The 23,899-nt window shown below is 45.0% G+C and overlaps 1 protein-coding gene across 1 annotated transcript in view; it reads left to right on the forward strand.

Moving 5' to 3' along the window:
* Positions 1 to 23,899, forward strand: part of SEZ6L (seizure related 6 homolog like) — a 93,436-nt gene that overhangs the window by 57,084 nt on the left and 12,453 nt on the right. The window contains exons 11-12 of the mRNA XM_023190716.2: positions 2,675 to 2,866; positions 17,631 to 17,825. Of these exons, the coding sequence (XP_023046484.1) occupies positions 2,675 to 2,866; positions 17,631 to 17,825 (387 nt within the window). The remainder of the gene's footprint in view (positions 1 to 2,674; positions 2,867 to 17,630; positions 17,826 to 23,899) is intronic.

The raw sequence follows: 23,899 nt of genomic DNA on the forward strand, positions 1-23,899 counted from the left end.
GAGAGAGAGAGAGAGAAAGTGAAAGGGAGGAAGTGAGGAAGGGAGGAAGGGAGGGAAGGGAAGGGAAGGAAGGGGAGGAAAGAGAAGGAAGGGAAGGCAAGGGAAGGGAAGGGAATGTGAGGGGAGGGGAGAGGAGGGAAGGGCAGAGGAGGGGAAGGGAGGGGAGAGGAGGGGAGGGACGGAGGGAGGGAGGGAAAAAGAGAGAAGGGAGAGGAGAGGAGAGAAGAGGAAGGGAGGGAGGGAAAAATCATTATTATTTAACCATTTAAAGAGATTGGAATGATCATGAACTGGTTCCCCATAGAAGTCTTCTTACCTGCCGGGCGCGGTGGCTCAAGCCTGTAATCCCAGCACTTTGGGAGGCGGAGACGGGCGGATCACGAGGTCAGGAGATCGAGACCATCCTGGCTAACACGGTGAAACCCCGTCTCTACTAAAAAATACAAAAACTAGCCGGGCGAGGTGGCGGGCGCCTGTAGTCCCAGCTACTCGGGGAGGCTGAGGCAGGAGAATGGCGTGAACCCGGGAGGCGGAGCTTGCAGTGAGCTGAGATCCGGCCACAGTACTCCATCCCGGTCGACAGAGTGAGACTCTGCCTCAAAAAAAAAAAAAAAAAAAAAGAAGTCTTCTTACCTGCCTCATTTTTTGCCAAGAAAAGGCCCAAAGTGGAGCAAATAAATGTGAATCGGGCCCCTTCTGTGTGGGACTACTTACATTTCCATGCTGGGTCTCTCACTTACCTCCATCCAAGACAGAGGAGACCCACCAAATCACCTCTGTTGTTCTCTCTTCCGATGAAATGAGGTCAGAAAAACCCCTCGGCACAATGGGTCTCCCCATAGAAGTCGCTGGATGCTGTTAACACCTTTCATTGGTTAACCTCCTGTCTTGACATTGAAAGACATATATAGCCATATCTTAAAATGACATTGGTAACGATGCTTACTTATAGTACCCCAGCAGTAGTAAAATGATAGAATAGAAAGTGAAAAACTTTGATGATGTTACTCTTTGGAAATAATGCCAGTGTTAAAAATTTATTCTATATTGCTTCAATTGTGTGTGTGTACATGCACATTATACATACATCACATGTCACACATAGACATCTATATATGTGTCATATGTCAACCATAGCTCACTACAACCTCAAGGTTTTGGACTCAAGCAATCCTCCCACCACAGCCTTCCAAAATGCTGGGGTTACAGATGTGAACAACCACACCTAGCTAATTTAAAACATTTTTTTGTAGAGACAGGGGTGTTGCTATGTTGCCCAGGGTGGTCTCAAACTCCTGGCCTCAAGCGATTCTCCTGCCTCGGCCTCCCAGAGAGTTGGGATTACAGGCATGAGCCACTGCACCCAGCAGGTCCATTCTTCCAAATCCTGCATCTGCTTTTTTTCAGCTCAGAAATGTGGATATCTTTTCATATCATACATGTTGTCCAATTTATTCTCTTTTAATTGGTTTATTGTTTTCCTTTTATCTATACTGATGTTTTAATGTGCAAAGTAATGAATGCTTATTTTACTATATTCCAGCACTACAGAGAAAGCAGTGAAGGCTCCCCCTCATTTTCTTCTCTTTAACAGTTCTCAGAATTTCACGGGATGGCTGTTCCATGATACCTAACTATTTCCCTGTTAAATTATTTGCAATGTTTCCTTTTAAAAGAAAAAAAAAACTACAAATAATAATGCAATGTGCAACCTTACACATAGGTCTTTGGACCCTGATGCAAATTATCTGGGCAAATTCATATATATGTACATGTATATGTGTGTGTGTGTGTGTGTGTGTGTGTATGTGTGTATATATATATATATGTTTTTTGTTGTTTTTATTTTTTTGAGACAAGGTCTCACTCTGTTGCCCAGGCTGGAGTGCAGTGGTGCCATCATGGCTCACTGCAGCCTTGACCTCCCAGGCTCAAGCGATCCTCTCACCTCAGCCTCCTGAGTAGCTGGAACAACAGGTGTACAGCACCATGTCCCATTAATTTTTGTGTTTTTTGTAGAGACTGGATCTCGCTATGTTGCCCAGGCTGGTCTCGAACTCCTGAGCTGAAGCGATTCATCCACCTCTGTCTTCCCTTTCAAGTCCTAGGATTACAGGCATGAGCCACCGCGCTCCATCTCTTTGGGGCAAATTCTTAAAGGAGAAATTAAATTCAAGGCTATTTTCTCCTGGCCTATTCTCCAGCCACCTTTATCAAGCAAAAGATACATTATCTTCCAAAAAGGAAAAGAACTAAGTTAGGAAACTTTCTTTCTTTCTTTTTTTTTTTTTTTTTTTTTGAGGTGAGTCTCACTCTGTCGCCCAGGCTGGAGTGCAGTGGGCGATCTCCGCTCACTGCAAGCTCCGCCTCCCAGGTTCACGCCATTCTACTGCCTCAGCCTCCCGAGTAGCTGGGACTACAGGCGCCCGCCACCGTGCCCGGCTAATTTTTTGCATTTTTAGTAGAGACCGGGTTTCACCATGTTTACCAGGGTGGTCTCGATCTCCTGACCTCGTGATCCATCTGCCTCGGCCTCCCAAAGTGCTGGGATTACAGGCAGGAGCCACCACGCCCGGCCAAGTTAGGAAACGTTCTAAATCATTCTGTAATTCTCAGCAAACTCACGGTCATCCAGAGGTCTGACGTCCACTTGGTCTGGTTTCATCCCGTGTAGTTATGTATTGCACCGACCCCGGAGAGGTGGATCACTCGACCCGCTTAATTTCGGACCCTGTGCTGCTGGTGGGGACCACCATCCAATACACCTGCAACCCTGGTTTTGTGCTTGAAGGGAGTTCTCTTCTGACCTGCTACAGCCGTGAAACAGGGACTCCCATCTGGACGTCTCGCCTGCCCCACTGCGTTTGTGAGTCCTGTTTATTGAATTGGGTCCCCAGTAGGTAGAAGCAGACTCACTTCCTCTTGTTCACGATGGGAGGCTGGGCTGCTAGGAGAAAGCATTCTACTTTTCGACAGGGACTTTTATTATTGTTACTATGACACAACAGTACCTAACAGGGATTGGGGGCACACATACTATAACATTTACGGTACATTTATCTTGCATTGCTCTAAGTCTTCTACCAAATGTCACTCTTTCTTCCTCAAGTAGCCCTGGGTGCATGGTATCATTGGTTTCTTTCTTTCCTTCTTTTTATTTTTATTTTTATTTTTTAGACGGAGTCCCACCATGTCACCCAGGCTGGGGTACAATGGCGCCATCTCGGCTCACTGCAATCTCCTCCTCCCGGGTTCAAGTGATTCTTGTGCCTCAGCCTCCGGAGTAGCTATGATTACAGGCGCATGCCACCATGCCTGGCTAATTTTTATATTTTTAGTAGAGACGGAGTTTCACCATGTTGGCCAGGCTGGTCTTGAACTCTTGACCTCAAGTGATCCACTCACCTCGGCCTCCCAAAGTGCTGGGATTACAGGCGTGAGCCACGGCCTTGGCCTCACTGGTTTCATTTTAAGAAGAGGATACTATGCTAGGTGTGGTGGCTAACACCTGTAATCCCAGCACTTTGGGAGATCAAGGCAGGCAAATCACTCGAGCCCAAGAGTTTGAGACCAGTCTGGGCAACATGGCGAAACCCCGTCTCTACCAAAAAAATACAGAAATTAGCCGGGCATGGTAGTGTGTGCCTGGTGTCCCAGCTGGTCAGGAGGCTGAGGTGAGAGGATTGCTTGAGCCCGAGACATCAAGGCTGCAGCGAGCTGTGATTGTGTCACTGCACTCTAGCCTGGGTGCAAAAAGAGGAGGATACTACTTCAAAGCTCTCCAGGGATTCTGATGTACAAAAAACAGCGTTCACAGTCATTGCATAAAGAAAGCATGAAGTTATATGGAAGGAGCAGAGTCTTACACAGTATTTTGGGGGTTAGAAACTGTCAGCTGCACTAATATTTTAAATTAGTGTGTTATGAACAACTTCATTTGGATTACAGCCAGCTCAAACTCCTGAAACCACACTGAGGTCTTGATAGTGTTGAAGAACCAAGAATTTAATTCTGGGGGGGAGTGAAAAAAGAGAAAAGAAAAAATAGAATTCTTGTAAGTTGATTATAAATTCCCCGACATCTGATGTGAGTAACACTGTGTACAATTTATAGACTTGGCCACCTCCTATAGTGGCTATGTTTTGTGACTTCTCACAACTACCTAAAACAGGCTTCACAAATTTCGATGACCGCACTAACAAGCAGCTCTACAATTTAGATGAGCAAACTGCAGAAAGGCAACCAGAAAGCAAGAAAGTCTTTATCTGTTTTCATTGGATAGGCTGATACTTACTGAGCACTTACTGTATGCCAGGTGTTGTTCTAAGAATGGCGCATGCATTAACTCCTTTATTCCTGGCAGGAAAATAAAAATGGAGATATCTGTCACTTCTCATTGAAGACAGAGCAAAGCCAAATTCAAACTCACAAGAGACCTTCCTCTCTGCTCTATTCATGAGCCAGCCAAAGCCAAGTTCCTGTTTGCTAGTTCATAAATTCAGCTTCCTCAGCCCGCAGAAGGACTTTACTCTACAGACCCCAAAAGAATGAAGAGTTTTAGGCCCACAGCACTTGCTTCCTAGATTTCCCTTAACATCTGATCCTTTACTTGTGAGAGAAAATTTTCCATTTCTGTGTTCTTATTTTCTCTTCTCAAAAAGGCAGACTTTATTATTCTGTTTCCACAAGTAACAGGGATTCTTGGACCACACAGCCCTGTGTCTCCATCTGTCTTTTTAGTCAGAGTCCCAAAATTTCAGAGCTGAAGGGAAGCTGAGAGAGAGAATACAACTGCAGGATGACTTAGAGATAAAATGCAACTGCCCCACTGTACAGATAAGAACAATAGTTACTTATTGAATGTATAAGACACACTGCTAAGCACACTACACATATCTGTAAACATACGTGCTTTTGTGTATGTATGTATATATAGTGTGTGTACATGTGTATATATGCATGTATAATGTGTGTACATAGGTGTATATATGCCTATATATAATATGTGTACATAGGTGTATATATGCATATATATAATGTGTGTGTATGCGTGTATATATGCATATATAATGTGTGTACATATGTGTATATATGCATATAGAATGTGTGTACATATGTGTATATGTGCCTACGTGTGTACATATGTGTATGTGCATATATGTGTACGTGTGTGTGCATATACATGTGTGTATATGTGCATGTATAATGTGTATATATGCATATATGTAATGTGTGTGTCTGTGTGTATATATGCATGTACATATGTGTACATGTGTGCATGCATATATAGTGTGTACATATGTGTATATGTATACATATATAATGTGTGTACATGTGTGCATATATATGCATATACACATATATTAAGGAAACTGATATTCAGAGGGAAGTACAGATAACAAGAATCATCGCTCATTGAATGTGTAAGACACATTTCTAGACACTATATATATATTTGTGAATGTATGCGTGTGCGTGTATTTATACACACATACTAACCCTAGCCCCTTAATCACAACCACACTTCGTCCCCAAGCCCCAGAACCTTGGGCCAAGTCCACATTGGTTGGTTCCTGTTATAGGTTCAATCCATCCCCAAAAAGATATGTCAAAGTCCTAACCCACAGTATCTGTAACTGTGACCTGGATTGGACATAGCGTCTTTGACCTCCTAACCCATGGTATCTGTAACTGTGACCTTGATTGGAAATAGGGTCTTCAAAGTTCTAACCCACAGTATCTGTAACTGTGACCTGGATTGGACGTAGCATCTGTGAAGTCCTAACCCACAGTATTTGTAACTGTGGATTTGATTGGAAATAGAATCTTTGCAGATGTAGTCAAGTTAAACTGAGGTCGTACTGGATTAAGATGGATATTGATCCAATGACTGGTGTCCTTGTAAGAAGACGGAAATCTGGACACAGATGGGGACACGGATACAGAGAAGGCCACGGGATGACAGAGGGAGAGACTGGAGTGATGCATCTGCAAGCCAGGGAGCACGAAGGAAGGATCCCCCCACTGAAGCTTTCAGAGGGAGCATGGCCCTGCTGACACCTTGATTTTGGACTTCCAGCCTCCCAGTACTACAAACCAATAAGTTTCTGCTGTCCCAAGCCCCTCCATTTGTGGTCCTTTGTCAAGGGCAGCCCTAGGATGTGAGTGCCATTCCCATTTCCTTCTAGTGACTGCAAGAGCGATCAGAAGCAGCCACTTTAGTAACTCCAGCTGCAGAGACCCAGAGATGAAAAGCTTAAAACAAAAGCTTCTATTAAAATACTGAAAGGTGGAGACATGATTTTTTAAAAAAGAAAAAGCACTTCGCCAATGAGACCCAGTCTCTAAAGACCCTCTGAGCTGCGGCAGCTGCTGCTGGATTTCCAAGAGGCAAGCCTTCCTCCCTCCCTTCGGGGACGCTTTTCCCTGAAATCTCAGCGTTGGATCTGCAGTGCTGAGTAGAGACGGCTTCCCTGACACCCATGCTAATGAGTTCACGAGCCACGCGGGGTGTCAGGAGACATGCAGTACTCCCAAAAGCCTGAAGAAGAGCCCGGCGTGTGGTGGCAGCGACGTGACAAGCGGGCGAGGCTGATAGGAGATAACACAGGAGGCAAGAGATGGTCGGATTCTGGCAGCACAGCTCCTGAGTAAGAGGGAGGATGCAGTCTAGGTTCTGAAGGCATTTTTAAGGTTGAGGCTGTCGGACATAAAACAGCTTTGAAACATTTTGTCGACCGAACAAAGGGAACAGCACCGATTTGATGAGCCCCTTCAGTAGGCTGACCTTTTCCCCAGCACTAACACTGTTCACCCTCATAGACATTGCACAGGTGAATGCCTGTCCACTTAAAAGCAGGCAAAGAAGGACTGGAGAGGGTGAGTAGCTTTCCTGAGGTCACACAACAGAAAGGAAGGCCAGAATTGTAACTCAAGCCTGACCAAACCCGAAAGCATCTTCCCAACCTCATTACTCTACAGTACAGCTTTTGGGCAAACCTCTGGTGCTTAAGAGTGGACAAAGATCTTCCACCAAGAAGCTCATGAAGCAGACAGAAAACTGCATGAGCCGCCGGGCCCAGTGGTGCAGTGGCTCACGCCTGTAATCCCAACACTTGTGGGAGACTGAGGCAGGAGGATCACTTGAGGTCAGGAGTTCCAGACCAGCCTGGCCAACATGGTGAAACCCCCATCTCTACTAAAAATACAAAAATTAGCCAGGCTTGATGGTGGGCCACCTGCCATCTGAGCTACTCAGGAGGCTGAGGCAGGAGAATCGCTTGAGCCTGGGAGGCGGAGGTTGCAGGGAACAGAGATCACACCACTCTACTGCAGCCTGGGCAGCAGAGGAAGACCCTGTCTCAACAAAAAAGAAAAAAGACAAGAAGGAAAGAAAACTGCATAAGCTCTGGGTGTCTACAGCCTCTTACCCAGTCACTTGCCCAAAGCCATAGTTTGGTCCCCTGGAACTCAAAGCCATGTCTTTTTAATCCTAGTCCATTTACCCCAGGGCACTTTTAGAACAGACAGGTCAGGCAGAGCTAAAGGGAAGAGTCTGGGTGTCAAAGTCAGACACACCCTCCGGTTCTGCTGAGTGACCTTGGGCAAGTAACTTGCCCTCTCTGGGCCTCAGAGCCCCCATCTGTGAAAGAAAATAATACCCTTTACCAAGAAGGATTGTTTGGGAGCAACTCAGTCATTCAACTTACTCAGTTGTTCAGGCCTCCTATATGCAGGCACATGTTAGGACAGAGGTTCCCAAACTTTCTCAACTCACAATACCCTTGGTGTCACAGGAATTATTTCAGAGATTTCCTAAGCCAAAAAAATCCAACAATTCCATTTATTAAACAGTTAGGTACAAACAACTGAATGAATAGTTATCTCTTCACAACGTAGTAGCCATTTGAAAAAGTAATGCACATACATTAAAAGAAAAATTTTTTTTTCATTATGAAATAATGACAATTGCTGGCCGGGTGTGGTGGCTTATGCCTGTAATCCTAGCGCTTTGGGAGGCTGAGGCGGGCGGATCACCTGAGGTCAGGAGTTCAAGACCAGCCTGGCCAACATAGTGAAACCCTGTCTCTACTAAAAATACAAAAATTAGCTGGGTGTGATGGCAAGTGCCTATAATCCCAGCTACCCAGTAGGCTGAGGTAGGAGAATCGCTGGAACCTGGGAGACAGAGGTTGCAATGAGCAGAGATCACGCCACTGCACTCCAGCCTGGGAGACAGAGCAAGACTTTGTCTCAAATAATAATAATAATAATAATAATAACAATTGCTGCTACAAAGATATGTATTCCCATTGGGCTGTGCAAAACTTCTCAAACGTTAGGATCAGATGGGACTTCACCACCCTAATTTCCTGTTCCATGTTGATTTTGTCACAGTTCTTGCTTTTTAGCACGAGCACCACAAAAAAATCCAACTTTGCAATGATGGGTCATCATCGAAAAAAAGGTGGCGCAATATAATGTTTGAAACGGTGAACTATCTCGAGCTGGTAGTTCACAAGGGTCCAACATATCATTGTGTTTCCTCAGAACTTTTTTTTTGTTTTTTGAGTTGGAGTCTGGCTCTGTTGCCCAGGCTGGAGTGCAGTGGCGCGATCTCGGCTCACTATAAGCTCCGCCTCCCGGGTTCACGCCATTCTCCTGCCTCAGCCTCCTGAGTAGCTGGGACTACAGGCACCTGCCACCACGCCCGGCTAATTTTTTGTATTTTTAGTAGAGACGGGGTTTCACCGTGTTAGCCAGGATGGGCTTGATCTCCTGACCTTGTGATCCATCCACCTCGGCCTCCCAAAGTGCTGGGATTACAGGTCTGAGCCACCACGCCCGGCCCTCAGAACTTTTTTAAACTCCCACAGCATCCCTGTGAGTTCCTGGTGGCATCCTGCGTCACGCTGGTGCACAGTTTGGGAACCCTGGCACTAGCCCCTGGAAAAAACAGTAAAGTATAAACAGATATGACCCACATTCTCATGGAACCTGGGGCCTATTTGGAAAGGAGGGTGGAGAGACAGGTCTATGCAGGAATCGTCAACATCACCTCCTCCAGGAAGTCCTCCCTGATTCCCTAGGCTGGGTTGTGTTTCTCTCCTCAGAATTCCCATGGAACCTACAGTGACATCTGTCACCACAGCTGCTGCAGTTTATTGAAATGATCTGTTTATCTATTTGTAGAATCACATTCCCTAGAGTAAGAAAGGGAAAACATTTTTTTAAATATATAGAATCAAACACATAACTCATTTGCTAGGATTGACTCCAGTTGATCCTTGAATCCCCCAGGCCCAGGAGGCTCAATAAACGATGTTACTATTACTGTTGCTGATATTGTTAGCAAAACGAATGTGGTCTTTATCACACCTCCGCTTTGCTGCGACTTCCCCTCTTTGATAGGGACGTGGTAGACGACTCCTGAGGTCCCCATCCCAGAGACATAAACCACACCACCAAAAGTAACAAGAATCTGACAAATCCAGCGAGGGTTTTATGGGTGGCTCTCCAGGAGTCACTTAGCTCACTTAAAAGACAGCGATTCCCTGGGAAGGCCCTCGTTCAACCCAGCCCTGAGCCCAGAACACCTGGGATACGAGACGTAGGGATTTCCCAGCCCGGACAGAGCCCACAGGTGCTGTGGCCAGACTATGGCCACGGTAGGAGCTTCCACTGTTGAGCCGTCTCCTGTGGCCACATCTTGACCAGCATGTCCAGTGTTAGCTGAGTGCCCGTCCTCATTTAGAAATCTCTGTCTCTGGGAAAGCAGTCTCTCAGAGAAATCCATGATAACCTAGGAGATTTGGGTAAAAGAAGGGCCTTTTGTTAGAGCAGAACCATTACATGGACAGCACTCAAAACCAGCACGTCTAGGTTTGTACCCCAGCTCTGCCTCTTACAAGCACCAAGACTTTATACAAGCCAGCTTTCTCATCAGAGAGATTGAAACACGAACAAGACAATCATAAATATAAAGGCTTTTAATGAATGGTGTGCCTGGCACATAGCAAGTCTTCAATTAACATTGGCTGCTAATCACCACTCTGTTTCTTTTTTTTTTTTTTTTTTTTTTTTGAGACGGAGTCTCGTTCTGTCGCCCAGGCTGGAGTGCAGTGGCCGGATCTCAGCTCACTGCAAGCTCCACCTCCTGGGTTCACGCTATTCTCCTGCCTCAGCCTCCTGAGTAGCTGGGACTACAGGCGCCCGCCACCTCGCCCGGCTAGTTTTTTTGTATTTTTTTTGGTAGATACGGGGTTTCACTGTGTTAGCCAGGATGGTCTCGATCTCCTGACCTCGCGATCCGCCCGCCTCGGCCTCCCAAAGTGCTGGGATTACAGGCTTGAGCCACCGCGCCCAGCCTCACCACTCTGTTTCTAAGCTCCACTACTTGTAGGGTATATTGCAAACCATTTGTAACTATTACTAGGGGACTGCTTTCGAGCATTTTGTTCAAATGTGCTCCAGAAATGTACATTTTCTCCTATTGTTAAAGAGAGAGGAAAATGGGAAAAGAAAATAGAAGTGAGGGTAGGTTTGTGATTAGATCTATAAGGCCATTGGTCCAATTCATTTGTATTCCTGGGAGAGAACGGCTGGAGTTACACCAGTTGCAACCCGAGTTGTTTAAAACATTCGACCAGTGGTTTTCAACCAGAGGCGATTTTGCTTCCCAGGGGACATGTGTCAATACAATTTCTAGAGAAATTATGAGTTGTCACAACTTGTCAAGGAAGAGGGGTGCTACCGGCTTCTAGCAGATCAGGGTCCGGGATGCTGTTCAATATTCTCCAGTGCCCAGGACAGCCCCCACCACAAAGAATTATCCATTCCAAATGTAAACCCTAAGTTGAGAAAACCTGCCTTAGATGATCTTATTTCAAAGTGTGACAACATGTCACTGCTCAGCCATGTCTCAGCTAAGATCCAGCCTGTTTATGGGCAGGAAAAATGGGGTCCGGAGACATAAGCAACTCACTCAAGGTGGTGCAGCAGACACAGGCCTCCAGTTTCAAATTCAAGCTCCTATTCCGTTCACTCTTCTGCCATCTTCTAGGCACTGAAGATACACACAAATGCCTTCCAAGAGCTGGTTCCTGCTGGGGAAAAATTCCATATGACATTGTTTCCAAACTCTTACTGAGGACTGGGTCAAAATCGAATCAAGCTGACTTGAAAGCTAGAGAATCCTCAGCTCAATTCGCAGCTCAGCCACTTCCTGCTTGAGGGGAATTTTCACCAGTGAGTTCCACCTGAGCCTCAGTTTTCTCATCTGTAAAATGGTTGCATGGTGCAGTGGTTAAGACCGGATTTGGACCACCTGGATTTGAATCTTATTCATACCACTAATTAGCCTGTGACCTTTGACTTGTTACCCAACAGTTCTGTGCTCCATTTGCCTTGGATATAAAATGGGGATGATGACCAGGCATGATGGCTCACACCCGTAATCTCAGCACCTTGAAAGAATGAGACAGGAGGATCACTTGATGCCAGGAGTTCAAGACCAGCCTGGGTAACCTCAGGGTCCTCAGGACCCTGTCTTCATAAAAATATTTTAAATTAGCCAGGTATGGTGGTGCACGCCAGTGGTCCCAGCTACTCGGGAGGCTAAGGTGGGAGGATCACTTGAGAGGGAGGTCAAGGCTGAAATGAGCTGTGTTCATGCCACTGCGCTCCAGCCTGGGTGAAAGAGTGAGACCCTGTCTCAAAAACAAAAATAAAATGAATTAGGAATGAAGATATAACATCTGTGTCTTAGGGTTGTTGTGATAACTAAATGAGTTCATCGATATAAAACACTCAGAATGGAATCTGGCTCAGAGAATGCACTCAGTAAATATTGTAAATGTTGGCTGTTTTGGTCATGAATGTTATTACCTTCAAGGACTTTGCGGGAGGATTAGAAATAATATATGCAAATCATCTAATACAGAATGGTTGTGCAAATATTTTGGACATTAATTAAATGACGAGTTAATATGTTAACCATGCCAGGACACCAAAGCAGTGGTTCTGAGCCCTTGCCAAACTTTAAAATCGCCTGGAGAGTTTTAAAAAGAATCCTCTGGGTGACTAATTAAATTAAAATACCTTAGGGGGCAGAGCCAGGGCACAGGATAACCCAAGGCCACTCTAGCAACTTAGCCTGGGGGTCCTGCTCCTAGATCAGCTGTCAATATCCTCCTTTACAAATCCAGGTCTAATGATTTATACTTTATCCACCTTCTACCTCCCCAGGGCGAGGACAGTGTTTAGCACAGGTTTGGTACCAGGAGATACTTGTGGAATACATAGAGGATTGAATTAGTGTTAAGTTACTCGAAGGAAGCCACCATGTTCACCTTGCTCATCATTGTATGCCCAGCGCATACAATGCCTGGCACACAGAAGGTGTCCAATAAATATGTGTTGTATTAATTAATCTGTTAATTTATCAAAGAAAATTTCCAGGGAAAGGTTCATGGGGGAATTCTTTTGTGTTGCCACTGCCGCCTGCTGGTCATTTTGCTGCACTGCTGGTAATACAATAGGGATTTGTGTTCTCTGAAAGGAGCCACCGAGGTCAACAAGAAAAAGCCTCCCTCACCAGGGGGAGGGAAAGTGAGGCTTCTCCTCTGCGCTTTCCCCAGCACATTGAGATCACACTGGGTTGCAATGACCCGATAACTGTTCTCTGTTCCCCACTCGACTGAGTTCTGGGAGAACAGAAACCATGATTCTCTAATTCACTACTTCATACCCAGCTCCTAGCACAGGGATGGAATGTTGGAGGAACAGAGTCTACAGTCTAAAAAAAAACAAAAACAAAAAAATCGGAGAGTGTATTCTGGACTCAAGGAGTTCAAAAACTATGAAGTGTAGTGCACCGGGCTGCATTTCCCAAGGAGTAGGAGTATTAGATACATTACGGGAGTACTCACGCGGCTTTAGTGTCCTGATGAACTTTTTGTGAGTCGTTTGGCTTAGAAAATTAGAAAAATTAAAACTGACATGTGAAGCCTCTGATTATAAGACTATTATTATTTAGAGTGAGGCTAAATTATATAGTGCAATCTAAATAGAAAAACAAGTCAATAGAAATTTACAAAAATATATTAAAGAGGACAGGTGTGGTGGCTCATGCCTGTAAGCCCAGCACTTTGGGAGGCTGCAGTGGATGGATCACTTGAGGTCAAGAGTTCGAGACCAGCCTGGCCAAAATGGTGGAACCCCGTCTCTACTAAAAATACAAAAAAAAAAAAAATTAGCTAGGCGTGGTGGCACATGACTGTAGTCCCAGCTACTCAGGAGGCAGAGACAGGAAAATCGCTTGGACCCAGAAGGCTGAGGTTGCAGTGAGCTGAGATCATGCCACTGCACTACATCTTGAGCGACAGAGTGAGACTCCATCTCTCTCTTTTTCTCTCTCTCTCCATATATATATACACACACATATATATGTGTATATATACATATTAAGTAAACAACAGTACAATTGGTATGAAAATATGACAAGAGTTATAAAAGTCATAAAAATAATCAGTGTGTATTGGGTGCTCACTATATGCTGCCCATCTCATGTGCATGAGCTTATTTAATTCTCATAACAATGCCATGAGATAGCCCATTTTCAAGATGAGGAAATTGAGGCTCAGAGAGGAAATTGAGGCTCAGAGAGGTCAGTTGTGCTCACAGACGTACAACTAGGATCTGAATCCTGAGCCCTTGGACACTTGAGCCCAAGCGCTTCTACTCTGCAATTTGCCTTTAAATGAAACGATGTGAGGTCTTTCAAGAAACATTTATTGGGCTCCTATCCTGTACCAGGCTGCCAAGGATGCAGCAGTGAGCTCAGCTGGGTTGAGGACCAAAGACTTCCTAAGGATATTTTCAGAGGAATCATTAGAACATGAATGGCACTGGGTTTATAATGTATAAACATTCATTATACCATCTATGTTTATTGTAAAATAATGCAGACACACCCTGCATTAAAAAAAAAAAAATACAACAAAGCACAGGCTGTGAAAATAAAAATAAAATTCTCCCTTCCTACAGCCCATCCCCAAGGCACGCTCTGCAGGGTTAATGATCCCTTGCCAGCCCTTTTAGGTCTCGTCCATAAACACATAATAGAGTGCTGCCTTGGAGGGAGCCCCATGATTGATTCAAGCAAGGCTTTGTGATTTGACTCTGGGCTCAGACACAGAAGCATTGGCTGCATATCCATTCTGCTCTGGAATGCCAGGGGGTAAACTTCAAGTATACAAATGACCTTCAATTAGTGGAAGGATTAGCCATGGCCAAGTGTCAGCTGAACCACTTATTGCCTCATCTCTGGGAATCTTGTGGAAAGGGAAGTACATTCAGCATCTCTGCCTCTCTCGCTCAACTATTCCAACAGCCCCTTCCCTTGGCTACATTAGCAGTCTTCTCCAGCCAGCCAGGGTCTTCTGAGTTTCTCTCTTCTATGGCACCTGCCATTTTTAATTACATTGTCCATTTACACATTTGCTTGGGCCCTTAGAGCATGCAGACCATGAGCTTTAGAGGGCAGGAATGGTGTCAGATTCGCCTCCTTACCCCATTGCTGGACGCATTGCTGGGCATGAAGTAAGCACTCATGAGATATTTTCTGAATAAATGCATGGGTGCTCACCAGAGCTATCTATGGTGTCATCCAAGACGCAACTCCAGCTGCACAGTGACCTGAAAGTCTCTTTCCACAGGCTGACTTCTGGGCTAGATTTCAAGGGTGGGAAGGAAACAGTTGATAAGCTCCAGTGAAGACTGCTATTGACGTATAAAGGAAAACCCTTCAACCTCAAGAGTAGAAGCCAGATTGCTACCCATCCACCCACTGGAGGAGATCAAAGCCCTGATTCTTCATGTGTGGTGATTACTGTGACTAAAGCATACTCATCAATTGATTCATTGATCTTTTCATGGGAAAAGTGATACATTTAAATGCCTACAAGGCCAGGCAATAGGGAGTGGCAGAGACTGGGGCCAAAGTAAAGAATATTCCTGGTCTAACAGGGAAAGCCAGTTCTCAACTCCAGCCAGTCATTGCCATGTAACTATGTGAACCCAGTATTGCCCAATCTTCTAATGTTTCAGAAGAATCCAGAAATCTAAGTTATTATTTGAAATCTCCTAATTTGTGAAAGCTCGGTAACTATTGTTTTAGTTGACATTGCTCCAGCTAAGTAGAGCCCAGATGTAAGTCATGTTCACAGAGAAAAGGGTTCTAGCTGGGACCTATATTGTACTGTGTGCCTTGAACCACAAGTACCATAGGACCAGGGATTATATCTGTTTTATTCACCTCTCTGTCCTCAGTACTAGTTATGTTGTTGGCACATAGTAATTGCTCAATAAACATTATTTGAGTAAATAAAGGAATGCTTTCAGTGAACCAGGCATTGTACTGGGTATGAGCATAATATGAGTTTTAAGCCTGGGAAAGAGGTGCCAGAAAAGATTCTGAAGTTATCATGGTGATAAGACAGCGTTCCCCCTGCCTTTGGGTAGCAATCTGGGTCTTGAAAGGATGCTTGAGATTCATCTTGCAAAGTAAGATGCTTCAAACAACACACGTTTATTATCTGACAGTTTCTGTGGGTCAGAAATCTGGGCATAGCTTAACATGTACACCCATGTTCACAGCAGTATTGTTCAGAGTAGCCAAAAGAGGAAGCTACCCAAGTGTCCATCGATGGATGAACAAAAAACAAAATGTGGCACCTGCCTACAATGGAATATTAGTCAGCCTTGAAAAGGAAGAAAATTTTTGACACATCTTACAACCTAGATGAACTTTGAGGACATTACGATAAGTGAAAGAAGCCAGTCACAGAAGGCAAATACCATTTGATTCCACTTACATGCGATAACTAGAGCTGTCAACTTCATAGAGACAGAAAGTAGAATGGGAGATACCAGAGACTAGGGATAAGTTGTTTAACGCATATAGAGTGTAAGATTCGCAAGATGAAAAGAGTTCTGGACATAAGTTGCCCAAGAATGTAAAAGTACACTAACCTACTGGACCGTAAACTTAAAATGGTTAAAATGGTCAGTTTTATGTTATGTGGATTTTACTGCAATTTAAAATTTTTTTAATAATAAAGTTTATAATGTTTTAGGATTTGTAGTCCTGTGTGTGAAGCAATTTGCTAGCTGTCCATTCCATCCAGGTGCTGAAAAAGGACTAGATTTCACCTGGGGCCTGAAATGGGTTAAACCTGCAGGTTCAACTCTCCAATAAATACTGTGACCCCAGCATCTTGGGTGGCTGAGGCAGGAGGATTGCTTGAGCCCAGGAGTTTGAGACCAGCTTGGGAGGCATAGCAAGGCACTGTCTCTACAAAAAAAAAAAAAAAAAAAAAAAAAAAGCCAAGTGTGACCGGACATGCCCTTAGTCCCAGCTACTCAGAAGGCTTAAACAGGGGAATTGCTTGACCCTGGGAGGTTGATGCTGCAGTGAGCCGGGGTTGCACCACTGCACTCCAGCCTGGGTTTCTTAGGCTACCGGGGGCTTTGTGTCTGCAGCTGAAGAGTGTAGTCACCAGATGGCAGTGTGGGCTTATTTTTAATAGTTGGGGCCATTTATTGCATTCCTACTAAATCCCAGGCCCTGAGCTTCAAGCTTGCTCTAACAGGCTCATCTCCAGTGAGAGAAACAGATAAATAATTCAGTACAATACAGTGCATGCAGTGCTGGAAAAACTAAGAAGACTGATGACTCAGTTGATGGTAAGAGGCATCAAGGAAGGCTTCCTGGAGAAGGAGAAATGAAGACTGAGTGTTGAAAGACAAGACCTAGTCATGATGGATGCACAGGTTAGGTGTCAGGTGAAAAGCAAGGAGAAGATTTCACAATTAAACACCCCCACCGTCCATCATTTACTAAGCACCTATGACATGCCAAAAACATCTTAAGCATTTCTTTATTTATCTATTTTAGTCCTCCAAATGCCTATAAGATAGATAATACTTTGATCATCATTATGCTAATGGGGAAACTAAGGATCAGAAAGGTTATGCCACTTGCTGGCGATCGCACAGCTAATAAGTAACAGAACTCGTATTTTTTTTGTTCTTTTTTTTTCTTTAAGACGGAGTCTCGCTCTGTCGCCCAGGCTGGAGTGCAGTGGCTGGATCTGGGCTCACTGCAATCTCCGCCTCCCGGGTTCATGCCATTCTCCTGCCTCAGCCTCCCGAGTGGCTGGGACTACAGGCGCCCGCCACCTCGCCCGGCTAGTTTTTTGTATTTTTTAGTAGAGACAGGGTTTCACCGTGTTAGCCAGGATGGTCTCGATCTGCTGACCTCGTGATCCGCCCGCCTCGGCCTCCCAAAGTGCTGGGATTACAGGCTTGAGCCACTGCGCCCGGCCAGAACTTGTATTTTAACCTTGATTCCACAGCCAACTTCATTCTACCTTGCCCATATGTAGTCTGTGCCCAGAGGTGAAAGACAGAAAGGAGAGTCTGAGAAATAGAAAACAGTCTGATGCGAGGTGGTGATGCAGACAGAGGATGCTGGAGAGGCTGACCAAAGCTAGATCACACAGATTCTGAGCAGGACTCCCCAAAGATTTGCATCATCTCATCAGAGCTCCTTCTGGCTTGCATTTCAGCGGAGGAGTCCCTGGCATGTGACAACCCAGGGCTGCCTGAAAATGGATACCAAATCCTGTACAAGCGACTCTACCTGCCAGGAGAGTCCCTCACTTTCATGTGCTACGAAGGCTTTGAGCTCATGGGCGAAGTGACCATCCGCTGTATCCTGGGACAGCCATCCCACTGGAACGGGCCCCTGCCCGTGTGTAAAGGTAAAGAAACCTACTCACCACACAGGGTCCACGGGGCCTGGAGATGTCAGGATTGGCTCACAGGAGTTCTGAACTTGCTCTAAAAAGTTGGACTAGGAGTTTGAGACCAGCCTAGGGAACATAGTGAGACCCCCATCTCTATATAAAAAAAAAAAAAGTAGTTGGGCACACATCTGTAGTCCCAGCTACTCGGGAGGCTGAGATGGGAGGATCACCTGAGCCTAGGAGGTCAAGGTTGCAGTGAGCCTTGATCATGCCATTGCACTCCAGCCTGGACATAGCAAGACTCTATCTCAAAAAAATTAAATTAAATTTTAAAATAATAAAAAGCTGAGCTACTGTACTTCATTAAATCTAAGATGTCACCATTACTTTACGCACCACTAAAAAAGAAAAAACAAAATGCCGCCAATTACACTATGACACAATGTCTTCTCCTGGCTTAGAATTTTTATTTTTACTTAATAAAGGAGCTTTTGGCCAGGCACAGTGGCTCACGCCTGTAATCCCAACACTTTGGGAGGCCGAGGCAGGCAGATCACTTGAGGTCAGGAGTTCAAGACCGGCCTGGCCAACATGGTGAAACCCCATCTCTACTAAAAATAAAAAAAATTAGCTTGGCATAGTGGTGCATGCCTGAAGTTCCAGCTACTCGGGAGGCTGAGGCTGGAGAATCACTTGAACGGGCGGCGGAGGTTGCAGTGAGCTGAGATCACGCCACTGCACTCCAGCCTGGAATGACACAGTGAGATTCTATCTAAAAATAAAAATAAATAAATAAATAAATAAAAAGGTCTTTAAGCGTTAAGCTTTTTATCATATATCACAATTATGAAAATGTTGAAATGAAAATATAAGCAGCCCAGGCGCAGTGGCTCACACCTGTAATCCCAGCATTTTGGGAAGCTGAGGTGGGAGGATTGCTTGAGCCCAGGAGTTCGAGACCAACCTGGGGTAACATGGTGAAACCATTTCTACAAAATAATAATAATAATAATAATAATAATACAAAAACTAACCTGACGTGGTGACATGTGCCTGTAGTCCCAGCTACTTGGGAGGCTACGGTGGGAGGATCACTTGAGCCCAGGAGACAGAGGTTGCAATGAGCTGTGATCACGCTACTGCACTCCAGCCTGAGTAACAGACTGAGACTCTGTCTCAAACAAACAAACAAAATGCAAGCAAAATAAACTGGTTCCAGTGTATTTAAAAGTTCCCTACCTTCAAAGTCTGGCACTTTTGATTTTCTAAATTATTACTAAATTTTTTTGTAGAGACAGGGTCTTGCTATGTTGCCCAGGCTGGCCTAGAACTCCTGACCTCAGCGATCCTCCCTCCTCTGCCTCTGAGTAGCTGGGATTGCAGGTATGAGCCACCACACCCAGCTGTAGAATCATTTTTTACTCCAGGTCTTCAACATCCTATTTTTCCACTCAATATTGCTCCTGTTGAATGTCATTCTGTACTAAAATATATATACATTTACGTACATACATGTATATGTACACATATACATACATATGTGTACATATATCTATATATGTATATATTGCTCCTGTCCCATTAAAGCATCAGGGATGCAGAATTCAGTAGGAATGTCCATAACGAACTAAAGTATTTGATATGAGGGGCTTGCAGTTACATTGAGGCAGGGCTAAGACGAGGTTGAGGCAAGAGAGGTGCCTGAGGCGAAAAATGTAAGGAGGTGACCAAGTGTCCCATAGAACAGCCTGTAAAAAAGAGTCTCCGTACACTTCTCGCCCTAGACGCCTCTTGCCTTGCCCTAGTCCCAGCCCTGTGAACCAGCCTGGTTTTTGTTTATTTGTTTGTTTGTTTGTTTTTGTTTGTTTGTTTGTTTGTTTGGAAACAGGGTCTTGCTCTGTTGCACAGGCTGGAATGCAGTGGCGTGATCATGACTCACTGCAGCCTCAATCTCCTGGGCTCAAGCAATCCTCCCACTTCAGCCTCCCGAGTGGCTGGAACCACAAGTACACGCCACCATGCCCAGCTAAATTTTTTTACTTTTGTAGAGATGGGGATCTCGCTATGTTGCCCAGGCTGGTCTCTACTCCTGGCCTTAAGCAATCCTCCCACCTCGGCCTCCCAAAGTACTGGGATTACCACGTCCGACCTCTGCCTGCTTTTGACCCCTGCTTAGAGAACACTGCTTAATTATTCCCCACCTCTTGCACCGCCTTCTCACAACCAGTTAGTTCCCATGGGTTAGGAGTGTTCTCGCACTGCCTACCGGGTGATCTCCCAGGGTGCTGCCTGGCATTCTGCAAACCCTGATACTCTTACGCCCCACGTTTGTGCACACGGCGAATCATGAGCGCCACCTGGTGGCAGTTATTATTACACACTATTGCTTTAAGCCTCGCCCCGACCTCCCAGATGAAGTGAGAAAATTGCATCTTAGAATCCATTGAACACTCATCACTAAAATTAAGTTGTAACACACTGAGTAAAATTTGGATTCGTTTATCTGGATCTTTGACGTGCACAGTCAGTAATAGTAACAGAAATATGTTCAGTGTTTTAGGCCAGTGGATCTTAACCTTTACTGCATTAATGCCCCTTTGAGAATCAGACAAAAGGCACTGAATTTGCCCTCCAGAAGGAACAGAAGCATGAAGTTTTATGTCTCTACTTGGGAACCCATAACTCCAGTGGATCCCCATATGCCTTATTCATGAACCCCAGCTCTGAGACTTAAAACTACTTTCCCAGCTAGTTTGTCCACTCTGAGGAATATTTCCAAAAGAAGTTAAAACAGGTGTTTAAACAAACACTGTCTATGAATGTTTATAGCAGCACTATTCACAATAGCCACAAGATGGAAACAGCCGAAATGCCCCACAACTGATGAATGGATAAACAAAAGTGTGGCAGAAAAAAGGGAATATTATTCAGCCAGAAAAAAGGAATGAAATATTGACACATGCCACAACACAGATGAACCTCAAAGCCATTATGTTAAGTGAAGGAAGCCAGACACAAAAGGTCACATGTTTTAGGATTCTGTTTATAGGAAACATCTAGAATGGGTAAATCCATAGAGACAGAAAGCAGAGTTGTGGTTGTCTAGGGACTGCTTAATGAGTATGGGGCTTGTTTTGGAGATGATGAACACGTTTTGGAACTAGACAGAGGTCATGGTTGTGCAACATTGTGAATGTGCTAAATGCTCCTGAATTGTTAACACTTTCAAATGGTTAATTTTATGTTATGTGAATTTTATCTACCTAAAAAAAATCCCCTGAAACACCTCATTTAAGTCTTATGACCACTAAGATAGGTGAGTCATCTTACCTGTTTTACAGATGTAGAAGGAGAAGCTCAGAGAAGTTAAGTGACTTTCCCAAAGTCACACAGCTAGTACAAGACAAAGCTAGGACTTGAACCCGCATCTCGTGACTATAAATTTCCCACCTTCAGGGCTACTAAGAAAGACCCCCAACCAGCCAATCACTGCAGCATGGAAACCTAGGTGTGTTCACACATTCCCAAATCTACCCCAGATCTCCCAAACCAAAATCATTGAGAGGCAGGCCTGGAATAAACATTTTAACAAGCTCTCAAATGCACTTTGAATTTGAGAACCATTTAAGGCCGTGATTTCCAAACATTTAGTGCAAACATAAACGGAGTCCTGAGCCCTTTCCACTGAGATTCTGATTCACTGGGTCTACAAGGACCCAGGGACCAGTTTAACCACACAGGTGAATTGTGTCATCAGCCAGCCAAGTATGGGAAACACTAGCATAAGGGATGCAATTTAATCTTACCGGGTATCAAGCAGGGGCTCATCACATGAATGACAATGACTTATATAAGCAGTTCTGGGTTTTTTTTTTTTTGAGACGGAGTCTCACTCTGTTGCCCAGGCTGGAGTGCAGTGGCTGGATCTCAGCTCACTGCAAGCTCCGCCTCCCGGGTTTACGCCATTCTCCTCCCTCAGCCTCCTGAGTAGCTGGGACTACAGGCGCCCACCACTTCACCCGGCTAGTTTTTTGTTGTTGTTGTTGTTGTTGTTGTTTTAGTAGAGACGGGGTTTCACCGTGTTAGCCAGGATGGTCTCGATCTCTTGACCTCGTGATCCGCTAGTCTCCGCCTCCCAAAGTGCTGGGATTACAGGCTTGAGCCACCGCGCCCGGCCATTTTTTTTTTTTTTTTTTTTAGACGGAGTCCTGCTCTGTCGCCCAGGCTGGAATGCAGTGGCGCGATCTCGGCTCACTGCAAGCTCCGCCTCCCGAATTGATGCCATTCTCCTGCCTCCGCCTACCGAGTATCTGGGACTACAGGCGCCCGCGACCACGCCCGGCTAATTTTTTGTATTTTTAGTAGAGACGGGGTTTCACCGTGTTAGCCAGGATAGTGTCAATCTCCTGACCTCGTGATCCACCCGCCTCAACCTCCCAAAGTGCTGGTTTTACAGGCGTGAGCCACTGCGCCCGGCCTGAATTTATTTTTGATAGTACGGGAAACCTGCTTTGTAGAGCTTAAGTACTGAGAAATTACTGAGTAAAGATTGCCTGTAAACCCTGTAACTGTCATATGGACATTAATTGAAGTTAATTTGACATTGTTGATGAGTTTTCTGCAGGGGAGAAAACAGCAGGATTTGTTTTTTAATGAATCTTGGCTGGGCGCGGTGGCTCAGCCTGTAATCCCAGCACTTTGGGAGGCGGAGGCGGGTGGATCACGAGCTGAGGAGATCGAGACCATACTGGCTAACACAGTGAAACCCCGTCTCTACTAAAAAATACAAAAAAACTAGCCGGGCGAGGTGGCGGGCGCCTGTAGTCCCAGCTACTTAGGAGGCTGAGGCAGGAGAATGGCCTGAATCTGGGAGGCGGAGCTTGCAGTGAGCGGAGGTTGCGCCACTGCACTCCAGCCTGGGGGACCTCTGTCTCAAAAAAAAAAACCCAAATAAGAAAACCATGAAAAGGGCCACTTTGGCCTGGACAACGTGTTTGTATCTGCCACGTGGCTTTTTAAATTATTCTTGGATTAATTACAAAGGTATCTCATGGAACAAGTAGAAGAAATCAGAGTTTCAAATGGAAGGAGCAGAGTTTTCCTCTCTCCTCCATCCCTTTCTTTCTTCTGTGGAAGCCAGTGCTGATCACCTGAATTTCCAGTGTCACACTTTTCCCTAGGCTTGTACACGTAGAAATACTTGGAAAGAGAGAGGGATGTTTGTTTTTGTTTTATAGAAAAAAAAAAAAAAAAAGCCTGGGTGTGGTAGCTTACACCTGTAATCCCAGTACTTTGGGAGCCAAGGGGGGAAGATCACTTGAGCCTGGGAGTTTGAGACCAGCCTAGGCAAAATAGTGGGACCTCATCTCTACAAAAAAATCAAAAAAATTAGCCGGGCACGGTGACACGCTCCTGTAGTCCCAACTACTTGGGAAGCTGAGGCAGGAGTATTGCTTGAGCCCAGGAGGTTGAGGCTGCAATGAGCCATGACTGCACCACTGCACTCCAGCCTGGGAAAGGGAGCAAGACTCTGTATCAAAAGAAAAAAAAGGGAGGAGGGTCCATATCATGCTGTACTCTGTGTTTTACTTATTACAAACGTAGCGCCATGTTTTTTTTTTTAATTGCCACCCATCTTTCCACACTTTGCCTGTTCCCCAGTGCATTCAGCCCTTCCTCTGTTGATGGAGACATCAGTTCTCTTCCAGTTTTTTGTTTGTTTTGTTTTGCAAAAACATTCTTGCCCATGAATCCTTGGATGCTGGCACTTTTCATCCTGCAGGACAGATTCCTCCAAGCAGGATTGATGATGTGGGCAAAGGCCTGTGGAGACCGAGAGTTGTCCTGGATGTCACCAAATCGTTGCCCGCAATTGGAGCAATCCACACTCACCAACTACGTGTAATAATGTCCATTTCTCCACATCCTCACCAGCACTGTATGTTTTCAATTTTTTTTAAATGCTGCCAAACTGGTAGGAAAATAAAACTACCATCAGAATATACACAAATGTAGCCGGGCATGGTAGTGTGCACCTGTAATCCCAGCTACTTGGAGGCTGAAGTAGGAGAATTGCTTGAAACCAAGGA

Source organism: Piliocolobus tephrosceles, chromosome 19 (assembly GCF_002776525.5).
Source record: "Piliocolobus tephrosceles isolate RC106 chromosome 19, ASM277652v3, whole genome shotgun sequence".
In the NCBI taxonomy this organism is placed as follows: domain Eukaryota; kingdom Metazoa; phylum Chordata; class Mammalia; order Primates; family Cercopithecidae; genus Piliocolobus; species Piliocolobus tephrosceles.